Raw genomic sequence first — 13007 nt, 5'->3', positions numbered from 1 at the left:
TAATGCCTGACTGCTCACTGGAGGGAAGGATATTAGAGGCAAAGTTGAAATATTTAGGCCACATCATGAGAAGACAGGAAAGCTTGGAGAAGATGCTGGGGAAAATGGAAGGAAAAAGGAAGAGAGGCTGACCAAGGGCGAGATGGATGGACGGTATCCTTGAAGTAACTGGGTTGAACTGGGGGCAGCAACGGCCGATAGGGAGCTCTGGCGGGGGCTGGTCCATGAGGTCACGAAGAGTTGAAAACGAGTGAGACGACTAGGGCATTAGGAAGGTTGAGAACCACTCCTCTAATGATGAAGAAAACAGGAGTTGTGGTCGTCCAACATCTGGAGAGGGCCACATTAAAGAACAGGACAAACACAGGATCTCCTTTCCTTGGCAGCCAGGCAAAAAGGCTTCTGCAGAAGGTGGAGCAGGCGACAGAAACAGCAGCCTCGACCCAAGGGCGAGGCTCAGTTCCTCCGCCTGCTTTCGTTCTTTCCTTAGCGGCACCCAGCGGCGAGGAGCAGGAAAGGCAGGCAGCGCCGCAAAGGAGAGCCAGAAGGGGAAAGGAGAGGCAGGGGGAGCGTGGAAGAGCGCTTGTTCTGCCAAAGGAGCGGATTTGGGGGGCGAAAGACCCTCGTTTCCCCCTTTATCGCCCTTCTAAGCCTCTTGCAACAGACATGGAGCCGGGCGCCAGGAAGAACAAGGCGGAGGAGGGCGATCAGCAGCAGCAGCAGCAGGAAAAGAAGGAGGAGGAGGAAGAAGTGGACCCCCGAATCCAGGTAAAGGGGAGCGAGAAGGGACTGCAAAGCACCCCTGAAGGCGACCCTTCCCCAATGGCTGCTTGCTGTGTGTGTTTTGCAGCATTGTCAGGGTTTTTAATATGCCTCCCCTTTCTTCTCTCCTTGCAACCGCGTGCCAGTCCAGTGTGTTTTCTTGGGGGCGTCTCCCTTCTCCCCTATTATCTGTCTTTTATTTTTGCTGCAAAGGGAGCTTGGGAAAGGAAGCCTCTCCTCCATCAGATTGGTACAAACGGGTTTCCCGTCCCTTTGGCTGCCTTTTTCTCTCTTTCTTGTCTCAAAGCCTTGGAAACGCCTCTGGGAAGGCTGTCCTGGTGATATTTTTGCTACCATCCTTGCCCAGGCAAAGCAAGAGAGGCATCTATACTGTAGAGTTAATGCGGTTTGATACCACTTTGATTGTCATGGCTCAAGGACCTGATATGGAATCATTGGAGTCCTGGTTTCTTTGACAGAGAAGGTGGAAGACCTTCATTTAGTTAAAACAGTGTCAAAACTGCCTTGTTGTACAGTGTAGATCCACCCAAGCTTCACCAATGCCTCTTCCTTCTAAAGGTTTTTTTTTTTTGTGTGTCAGGAGCAACCGGAGTTGCTTCTGGAGTGAGAGAATTGGCCGTCTGCAAGGATGTTGCCCAGGGGACGCCCGGATGTTTTTGATGCTTTTACCATCCTTGTGGGAGGCCTCTCTCATGTCCCTGCATGGAGCTGGAGCTGATAGACGGAGCTCATCCGCGCTCTCCCCGGGTGAGATTCGAACCTGGCAGCTTTCAGGTCAGCAACCCAACATTCAAGTCACGAGACTTTTATCCCCTAGGCCACCAGAGGCTCCATCCTTCTAAAGGTAAAGGTTTTCCCCTGACGTTAAGTCCAGTTGTGACCGACTCTGGGGGTTGGTGCTCATCTCCATTTCTAAGCCGAAGAGCCGGCATTGTCCGTAGACACCTCCAAGGTCATGTGGCTGGCATGACTGCATGGAGCGCCGTTACTGTCCCGCTGGAGCGGTACCTATTGATCTACTCACATTTGCATGTTTTCGAACTGCTAGGTTGGCAGAAGCTGGAGCTAACAGTGGGCGCTCACACCGCTCCCGGGATTTGAACCTGGCACCTTTTGGTCCGCAAGTTCAGCAGCTCAGCGCTTTAACGCACTGTGCCACCAGTGCTTCTATCACAGTATAAATATCACCATAACAGCTTATCACAATGCTTGAAACCTGCAGCCTGCAGCAGCCCAGGTTGTCCCATCAAAGTGGAGTTTTGTTGGAAATGGAAAGATGGGAAAGGTTAGAGTAGGACGGAAGAGATGCCACGTATATAAGGTGCCCTACACAAACATTTGAAGGTGGCACATATATTTGTGAATGCATATCCAGAAGCCAGGCAGAGACATTGGTATCTCTTGCATCCAAAGTCTGCTACCTGTCTGCTACCGAGCACAATTCAAAGTGCAGTAAATAAATACATAGATACACTTGGGAACAGGTGTAGTGAAACCTCAGGGGCATCACTAGTGATTTAATGCATTTATTAGTTTAATAATGACATGGACCACAATTCTAGGGACCAGGATTTGAATCCCCGCACGACCATATAACCCACTGGGTGACTATGGGAAAGTCACGCTCTCTTCAGCCTCAGAGGAAGGCCATAGCAAACCTCTTCTGGACAGGAAGACCCTGCAATAGATTGGCCAAAGTTTCATGGTGAAGGATCACAATTGCATCAAATCCACGCAATTTGAGTCCTTGAGAGAATTGGAAGTCTTTAGTTCAGGCTTCTTATCAGTTATTGGTTCATTACCATGACACTATTAGTGTATGAAGGAGCCCCCCGTGGCGCAATGGGTTAAACCTCTGTGCCGGCAGGATTGCTAGCTGAAAGGTCGGTGGTTTGACTCTGGAGAGTGGGGTGAGCTCCTGTCTGTCAGCTCTAGCTCCCCATGTGGGAACATAAAAGAAGCCTCCCACAGGATGGTAAAACATCAAACATCTGGGTGTCCCGTGGGCAATGTCCTTGTAGACAGCCAATTCTCCCACACCAGAAACGATTTGCAGTTTCTCAAGTTGCTCCTGACACGGAAAAAAAAAATAGTGTATGGGACCATTAGATTGTTTGACCATATTGCAATGATGTGTTGATTCCCATTTTTGCCAGTTTTGGCCGAGAACCTTAAACAAGGCCTACTTTTGTGACTAGTGGCCAGCCAAATAGGGCCTTTTGAATTTTTTTCTTCCCCAGAGGTTTGTGTGGCCTCCAAGTTAAAGGCTGACTTTGAACAAGGTTTTGCACTTTATCATTCATGTTACTCCTATCTTGTGAATTATCCTTCTGGTTGTTTTCCTGAGTCTGCAGTTTCCTTAATGTCTTTGTATTTTCAAATTTGCTTTTAGTTTGTAAACCCTTGGCCTGGAAAAGTGGTCCATGTATAATATTATAAATAAAATGAAAAACAATGTCCTTGTGAATTTCACTTTCTCACTGAAAATATTATATGTCTTTCTCTAGTGTGCGCACATGCTCCTTAGAAGGAAATAATAATAATAGCAGAAACCAGTACAGGTGGTCCCAGTGGTGATCGGCACATTGGGTGCCGTGCCAAAAGATCTCAGCCGGCATTTGGAGACAATAGACATTGACAAAATTATGATCTGCCAACTGCAAAAGGCCACCCTACTGGGATCTGCGCGCATCACCCTAAAATACATCACACAGTCCTAGACACGTGGGAAGTGTTCAACTTGTGATTTTGTGATACGAAATCCAGCATATCTATCTTGTTTGCTGTGTTATACAATAATAATAATAATAATAATAATAATAATAATATCCCATTGAAATTGGTCCTCTTTGTCAATTTTTTCTGAGTAGGATGGCTAGGACTGAGGTGGGAACACTACCTAAGAATGTTATTTCTGCAGAAATCCATAGTTGGGGACAAAGGGAGAAATTAGGTAACATAGTTTTTACTAGGAAATAAAAGGATCTGTCTGTCTCAATAAGAAAAGTTGAGATGTGAAAAAGCCATTCCTAAATGTGTTCGAATAAGCAAGGCTGGAGGAAGCAGTGAATGGAAAAATATAAATGGTTTTTGCTAGAACCAGTTAGATAACAAAAAAGCAAAGTTTGAAATAATAATAGTAATAATAACATCAACAACAACACAGTCCTAGACACTTGGGAAGTGTTCGACTTGTGATTTTGTGATACGAAATCCAGCATATCTATCTTGTTTGCTTTGTCATAATAAAATAATAACAACAACAACAACAACTTTATTATTGTATCTCGCCCCATCTCCCCGCGAGGACTCAGAGCAGCTTACATGGGGACAAAGCCCAACAATATACAATAAAATTCATCTATATAAAATATATATCAATCACAGCAAATTAATATATCAAAATTATAAAACACAATATCACAAAATAAAATAAAAGTGTAGCCAGTGAAGTCAAAACATAATGTGAAGTCTGATGAGAAATCTTTGTCAACTAATGAACAGCACTATGATTGCAGAGTAATATGAGATTACTTAGGGCAAACTATGTTTTCTATATGCAGTTGTAAATTCATCTTTCGACATGTCTGACCAGTGCTCCTAAAAACCTGAGAAATACACATTTGATTTTTTTTTTGTCTCTACCTCTTGATTACTCTTTGCCTAAGAAAACCTTTTGAAATTCACCGGGTAGCTATAAGCTGACAAATGTCTTAAATGCACATGCACAGTCTGTGGGGATTCAAATGTGATGCTAGTATCCTGTATTAAAGCTGATCTATGAGTCAGAACATCACCAGCTCAGATTTCTCTTTGGCCATGAACTTGAGTGACCCCAGACCAGCCATCTGTAAAGTGGGGACAGTAATGCTGACCTACCTATCCAGCATAATTGTATGAAGCATGTAGTAGACTCTCAGTTAACCGGGATTGGTAGATTTGGATAGATGTAGTTTCTGGTTGCTTGAGAGTTATTATTAAAATATGCTTAACTAAAACTAAACCATGCCATAAACTCTGTATTGACGATATTGAAATATGATACCGTATGTACTCGAGTATAAGCCAGGTTCTTCAGCCCTTTCTAAGGGCTGAAAAAACCCCCCATGGCTTATAGTCAAGTGACGGTCCTGGTCATCTTATATTTGAGTCAGTTTATACTCGAGTATATAGGTAATCAGAGTTGGACAGTCCTATCTTATTAAAGACTTATTATCTTAAATGACAGTTTTATGTAAGTAACCTACTGATACCTCAATTAATATAATTTTATTGGTATCCATTTTTAAAAAAAAATTTACGAGTGGCTGCTGCATTTCCCACCCACGTCTTATACTCGAGTCAATATGTTTTCCCAGTTATTTCTGGTAAAATTAGGTGCCTTGGCTTATATTTAAGTCAACTTATACTCGAGTATATATGGTAATTAAAAGCAAAATAAGACAAATACAGTAGAGTCTCACTTATCCAAGCTAAACGGGCCGGCAGAAGCTTGGATAAGCGAATATCTTGGATAATAAGGAGGCATTAAGGAAAAGCCTATTAAACATCAAATTAGGTTATGATTTTACAAATTAAGCACCAAAACATCATGTTAGACAACAAATTTGACAGAAAAAGTAGTTCAATACACAGTAATGTTATGTTGTAATTACTGTATTTATGAATTTAGCACCAAAATATCACGATATATTGAAAACATTGACTACAAAAATGGCTTGGATAATCCAGAGACTTGGATAAGCGAGGCTTGGATTAGTGAGACTCTACTGTAAAGACAAAATTCATTTCATATAATACAGTTTTGACTGTATTATGAAAACAGCTTTGATTCCCCACCTTCCCCAATTGCTTGAGATCCGGTTAACTGAGAGTCATCTTTTTTTTATAAAAACTATATAAATGCGTGGGAAGGGGAAAGGCTTTCCTTGCTCCTTCCCCCACTTCTTTGCTCAAGAATCCTGAAAAGGCTATAGATGTGTATGGAATTTTAATTGTTAGCATATTGGATTTTGGTGTGAAAAGGCAGGTTCAGAATCCCAACTCAGCTGTGAAACTTTCTAGGTGATCTTGAACCAGTCACTATCACTCACACTCATCTATTTTGCAGAGCTATTAGAATAACATGAGAAGTAAAGGGAAAAATAATGTGTACACCCCTGAGCTTTTAGGAAGGATATAATAATAATAATAATAATAATAATAATAATAATAATAATAATAATAATAATAATAATAATAATAATTTTATTTTTATACCCCTCCCCATCTCCCCGAAGGGACTTGGGGCGGCTTACATGGGGCCAAGCCCAGACATCAGACAATATAAAAACAAAGCAATAAAACAAGTCAATCAACAATAAGACAAATCTTAAAAGATCACATACAATAAATAAATAATAAAATCTTGGGTTGACTCCAAAAGAAACTGGGCCAAAAGTGCAAGTTGTTAAAATGTGGAGCCCCTGGTGGCACAGTGGATTAAACTGCTGAGTTCTGAACTTGCTGACCGAAAGGTTGGTGGTTTGAATCTGGGGAGTGGGGTGAACTCTCGCTGTTAGCCCCAGTTTCTGCCAACCTAGCAGTTTGAAAACATGAAATGCAAGTAGATCAATAGGTACTGCTCCGGCAAGAAGATAGCAACACTCCATTCAGTCAAGACTTTGGAGGTGTCTGTGGACAATCCATGGAGCTTTGTTATCTTCCCGCCGGTGACAACTAGACTTAATGTCAGGAGAAAACCTTTACCTTTAACTATAAGTTAAAATGAAATCAAATAAATTTGGAGTTTAATTTTAAAACTTACAAAGAAAATGTAGAAGTGGGTAAGAAAAGGAGACAATACTGAAAACCGGAATCTTAATAAACAGGGGAATTTGGTGCATTCTCAAACTGAGTAAGTAGATTTATCATATGAAAGCCTATGCTGCCAACTTTGTTCTTTAAGGTGGATCCCTTTACAGTCTGATTTTTCTGCAACTGAGCCTAGACCTCTTAGAAAAACGTTTGGTTCGGTCAGTTTGAGATGTGTAATACAGAAAAAAAATTCTTTTTAAAGCTCTACACATGACCCGTATTAAAGAGAACTTGAAGTAAAATAATGTTAGAACTTGAACTGGATCAGAATTCAAATGTAACCTTCAAAAGATGTCCAAAGTCGGTGTCTTTTTCCTCTGATTGCAACAGAAGGCTCCAAGCTGCAAAAGTTCAGCCTTGCTTTCAAATGCCTTCCACCCTTCTGTTTCCATTTAACATTCCAGCTGGGGCCTCTCTGTGAAATGCCAGATGACACTGAATAACCTGACTCTTTCTCGGTTCTGTCAGTGTCTTATTTCTCAACATGTTCTCCTTCTTTTTGGCTTTCTTCCAGGGGGAGCTAGAGAAGTTGAATCAATCTACAGATGATATTAATCGGCGAGAAACTGAGCTTGAGGTACTGTTATTTTTTCCCTTTTTCTTTTGTCTAAGTGGATGCATATATTATTTTAAAAATATTTTTGGTAGGAAATGTTATTTGTTTGCATATTTCTATTGCCCGATAAAACATTCCTAGGAAATTTGAATTACAGTTCTTTTTTTTTAATACAAGTAACTGCATGGCTTAAGCTGGTGGATGAAGCAAAAGTAGGTCAAACATGTCCTGTTCAGTCGCTGAAATGGAATGACATTACTTTGTGTGGTGCTCTGAATTTAGTTAATCCTCTGATATATCCCACACTGAGAGATAATACTGCACATAGCAATCAAAATGGTAATTAATCCTCCATATAGGTATGCAAACAGTGTTTTTGAATTTCCTGCAGTTCCTTTACTGCCATTTCCAGGATCATCAGCCATACTTAAGAATGCAAGACATTAGAGAAACACAGCTGCTTCATCCATGTAATGTTTTCTCAAACTATCAAGAAAAATCCCAAGAGACACGTCTGTTTTAATTCCACTCCAATAGAAGCATAGGTTGCACCCACTGCTCATGTGTTAAATGCAAGGCCACGGGCCGAATATGGCCCACCATGTCATTATATGTGGCCCGGGAGGCTGTCAATGCCAGGGCAACATTATTACATTTATACAGTCTTACAGTTACAACCGGCACTTTGAAGACAACCATTAGACTGATGCAGCCCTCGGTGAAAATACATATGACATCCCTGATCTACAGTGTTAAATTAATGCAGTCTGACACCACTTTATCTGTCATGGATCAATGTTAAGGAATCCTGAGAGTTGTCGTTTTGTAAGGTTTTGAGCTTTCTATGACAAAGATCTTTGTTGCCTTGCCAGACTATAACTCATGTTCCTATAGCACTGAGCCATGGCAGTTAAAATCGTGACAAACTGCATTAATTCGACAAAGTAGATGTACCGTCAATATGTATTCACATCACATTGTTACAGCAATTGTGTACTATTTTAACTGCCACAGCGCCATCCTTACAATTGTAGTATTTGAGTTGTAGAATTCTAAGCTGGAGAGTTCTATAATATAATCTATATATATAAAAGGGTAATGAAATTTCGGCCTAGGACAAAACAACAAAACCACACATCCCAGAAACACTAAATTTGGCAGCACAACCTCCCATCCATGCCTCTACGTTCATACAACAAAAAGAAAAGAAAAATAAAGTCCTAATTAGAGGGAGAGGAATAATTGTTTTTATCCAATTGCTGCCAATTAGAAGGCTAAGCTCCACCCACTTGTAAGGGAAGCATGTTCTCTTCTCTACATTGTTATAAATATTTAGATGAAATAGCTTCCATTTAAAGCTTTTAATGAGTTTTAATATAAGGATTAAATCAAATGTGCCAGATCAGATAATGCTATTTATTTTAGAAAAGCGTGAACTTTTAGAGATCATAACCTTCTAGAGAATGGCATTTATAGCCTTTTAGAGAAGAGCCAAAAACCTATTTGAGTAGAATCTTCTCAAGTGATATACAGCCAAATGTAATTATGCAAAGCAATTGGTTTCACTTGTTAGACTGAATAACTTGTTGTTTCTGGTCTGTTAGGAAACAGAATACGCCAATACATAAAAATAGCAGTGAAGTGTTTTTCAGTGCTCTAAATATATATCTACTCTCTCATAAAACAACTTGTTTTATATTATTCATTCAAGAAACAAAATAAAGTAGACTTTGTGTTCAGCATACACAGGTCCACAACTTATCAGTCAGTTACATATATGTTTGAGATAGTTTCTGTGTGGTCACAACATCTCTCATGCAATAAACAGCGGGCAAGTGATTGCAAGTCTGCGATCTGAGCAACTCCAAAATCTAAAGAAGTTTGATGGAGTCTGTGCCTGTCCCAGAGCGGATCACAAGGTCTGCAGCCCCTCCCAAAATTTCCCAGGAAGAAACATAGAGCAAGGAAAGAAAGCTGCATACCAGAACATGCATACAATAAGTAAGCAACAGGATTACAAAATTACTAGAGAAGGCTTGAAGAAGGTTGCAATTTAGAGAATTGGAAAATGTTTCAGAAACTTTCCAGTTGGGTTTTTCCACAGAACACTAACATCGCTACTATTGTTTACCTAATATTTATTTATTTATTTATTTCTAACATTTATATCCTGCCCTTCTCACCCGAAGGGACTCAGGGCTGCTTACAGTAATGGCAGCAATTCGATGCCCGTATAAAATCAGTATCAAAACAATGCATAAGACAATTAAAACTATTAAAAATACAATATAAATTACAATATATAAATTTAAAACATAAAATCAGATCCGTTCATCCTAGAGAAACCTCATGCTTTGTTCACAGTTCAGTCCGTGTCATCTTTGCCATTTATTGATGAAAAGCTTGGGCACACAGCCATGTTTTTAGGACTTTTCTGAAGCCCAACAAGGCTGGAATTTGTCGCATATCTCTGTCGCATAACTATTTCAAAATAGTTATGATTTTTAACACAATAGATATCTAGTGTCCCCTGGCTGACAGATGGCAGTTTACAATAATATTTATGGCAATTTTCCTAGGAGAAAACATGTATAGGCAAATTTCGTGGATGTACAATATATACAATTTTATTATCTAACCCCCTTTATGCCATCATCTATATACATCTATGCCATTCACTCCAATCTGTTTTAATCTGCCACCCCACTTCTTCCTATTCAAAAAAGAGAATCTTGGTTTAATACTCATTTCCTGTCACTTGACATTTAAACTTTTATCCTGTTTTCCCAGCTGATGGTGGTCATTCTTGTCAGACACTGTTGTCAGGGACTTTGCAAAGGGCAAGAGGCTATTTGGGAAACTAGTCATTTCAGATGAATAGTCTCTAATATGTCCTATGGACAGTGATAATTACAAAGGGCCATTGAGGACATGTGCATTTGTAGTTTGGGGATAGTATGATGTTGTTCTTGTCTGAAGGAACAGTCACGTGGAAGTGCTGTTCTGTTATTTTGTTCCTTTGAGTTGTTCCCAAGTTAGGGCAACCCTAAGGTGAATCTGCCACAGGGTGTTCTTTCAAGATTTATTCAGAGGAGGTTTGGCTTTTCCTTCTTCTAAAACTGAGCGTGTGTGATTTTCCCAAAGTCATCCAGTGGGTTTGCATGGCTACGTGGGAATTTGAACCCTGATCTTCAGAGTTATAGTCAAATGCTCAAACCATTATACCATGCTAGCTATCATTCTACATTCTTGTCTGGAGTGGTGACATAGCCTTTGCTTAGACTTGTATTTGGTCTCCATGTATGACTTAAAAAATTATAAAAGTGTCTCAATTCCTTCTCCATACTGGTTTGGATTGTGTTCTTTTGTCCCTCTTTCAACAGTCTTTTTGACAGAGGGTTGTATTTAGAAGACTTTGGAATTTTCTTTGAACCATTTTCTTGGACCAAACTGGGCTTGCTATCTGGCATTGCAAGAAGCAGTTATCTCTGTTTCCAAACATCAGAAAATGGTCATTTCTACTATAGCTCCATAATCCATCAGTCAATGTCTTTGCTGATGGTGCTTTCTACTGCCTTTCGAGCACTTACTCAAGGGCTGCACAACTTGTGTGACTAACCAAATTGAATTTATAATAAATCTGATTTATGTTGTGTCTGGCTGTGCAACTAAATAAGGTGGTTTAGCAGGCAGTGTGGGAATTTGGTTCAGATATTGAACTATGGCATTACCATCTTCACATCCATATTCAGAAGGTGAATGAACTGGCAGCTGAAGTTTATAATTGGGTCATATGTTTCACCTGATATAATGTACCAGGTTAATTTAGCAACCCCTGTTCCCTGTTTGGCATCCACCAATGCTTCGTAAGCTATATCTATTGCTTGGATCCATCTCATTGGGCTAGAGACTTGCATCATATTGGTGACCATTAACTACGGTACAGTTGTTTCTTTCCCGGAAACTTGCTGCAAGCTGGAAACTGATAGATCATGGGTGAGCATTGCCACTATTTTGGATAACACTGGCATGCACAGCTTTGCCTGTCAATTGAAAGGAACCCCTGGACAGTTCATGAGGAGCATTGCTATTCCTCAACACCTGCTGTCTGAAGCCTTTGCCTTATTGCAGTGTGGTCCAACCTTTAGTTACCTGAGGGCCAGTCAAATTTTAGTATAGGAATGTCAGAGACATTCTAGAAAAAAATCAAATTCTTAAAAAATTAAAGCAGTAAGAAGGGTAAACATTTTTTTCCCAAATGTTAAATTAAAACATTTTTCCAGTAAGAAAGGCAAGGGCCAACAAAATGAATTGGTGGGCTGCATGTGGCCCGCGGGCTGTAAGTTGGACCACACTGCCTTATTGGATCTAAAGGTAGAGCTGTCCTGGTGAGAGACCAAAGTTTCAAATCCTTGCTCAGCCATTAAGCTCAGTTGCTTTTGCTTAGATTAACCTATCTCTCAATGTTGTTGTGAAAATAAAATATTGGTGTATGTGTATAATGGAGAAGAACTGCATATGCAGCTGTGAAGGTGAAGTACAAGTGCTTTTCAACATATAATCAGAGGTGGTGAACATTACAGTAGAGTCTCACTTATCCAAGCTAAATGGGCTGGCAGAAGCTTGGATAAGCGAATATCTTGGATAATAAGGAGGGATTAAGGAAAAGCCTATTAAACATCAAATTAGGTTATGCTTTTACAAACTAAGCACCAAAACATCATGTTATACAACAAATTTGACAGAAAAAGTAGTTCAATACGCAGTAATGTTATGTTGTAATTACTGTATTTACAAATTTAGCACCAAAATATGATATATTGAAAACATTGACTACAAAAATGGCTTGGATAATCTAGAGGCTTGGATAAGCGAGGCTTGGATAAGTGAGACTCTACTGTATTATGCCTGGTGGGTTGTAAATTGTGTACAGAATAAACAACAAGTTTTTCTTATTCTGCCAACCATGAATGCCCATGTTTGCCACATGGGAAAAAGTTACCATGTGTTAAGTTCATCTTGACTTTTGGCACATAGTAAGTAATTCCTATGTTTAGGGTAACTTGAGATCTTATGTCAAGATCTAAATTCAGCTTGTGGTGCTGGACAGATATGAATAGCACTTACAGTGGTGTTATTGGGGTAGACAAACCATAGACACTTTTTAGTCAGTGAAAACAATTTCAGTCAGTGTTTTCTTCAAACCGCCTTTAAAAAATTTACTAGCACTTTATACATCAAGATCTTTAGCATCCTCTGCTCTGTAAGGCAATAAATAACATTTTGTGTCCTCCCTGCTCATACCTTTATTGGTCAGGAAGCAATTGTTGCTCCACTGATGGCTGGAGTGCTTTGTGGATTACTCTGGTGGTTTCAGTGAGGCAAAGAGAGTATGGATTGTGAGAGACACCGTGCTGTTGATGGTTGCATGCAAATTAATCTGTTGCTTCTTAATGAGCCTTTGATTGGACTTGGTTAAAATCCATAATGTTTGTTGGCTCAGAGTGCAGAGCTGAGCATTAATACTGCAGTAAAGGATTATGGAAACCCTCTGAGAGATTTTAATTTATGTCTTGTCTAATATTCCTGTTCATGACTGAAGTGCTCATGAAGGAATGTTTTATTTAAATATGTTTAAGAAGACTAGCAAGTGCTGATTTATGCCAAAGCCAGCTCTTCCATCAGGCAGAGTGATGCAATTATCTTGGAATTTTTTTTTCGTGTCAGGAGCTACTTGAGAAACTGCAAGTTGCTTCAGATGTGAGATAATTGGTCATCTGCAAGGACGTTGCCCAGGGAACGCCCGGATGTT

The 13007-nt window shown here is 40.0% G+C and overlaps 1 protein-coding gene across 1 annotated transcript in view; it reads left to right on the top strand.

Annotated features, from left to right (window-relative positions):
• Positions 1-282: 282 nt before the first annotated feature.
• sh3bp5 (SH3 domain binding protein 5) overlaps positions 283-13007 on the top strand; it is an 80615-nt gene continuing 67890 nt past the window's right edge. The window contains exons 1-2 of the mRNA XM_003222201.4: positions 283-768; positions 7154-7216. Of these exons, the coding sequence (XP_003222249.4) occupies positions 295-768; positions 7154-7216 (537 nt within the window). The 5' untranslated portion in view covers positions 283-294. The remainder of the gene's footprint in view (positions 769-7153; positions 7217-13007) is intronic.

The sequence above is a fragment of the Anolis carolinensis genome, chromosome 6 (assembly GCF_035594765.1).
Source record: "Anolis carolinensis isolate JA03-04 chromosome 6, rAnoCar3.1.pri, whole genome shotgun sequence".
NCBI classification, from domain to species: domain Eukaryota; kingdom Metazoa; phylum Chordata; class Lepidosauria; order Squamata; family Dactyloidae; genus Anolis; species Anolis carolinensis.
The sequence above is the reverse complement of the archived record's forward strand: the minus strand, read 5'-3'. Positions and strand labels throughout refer to the sequence as shown.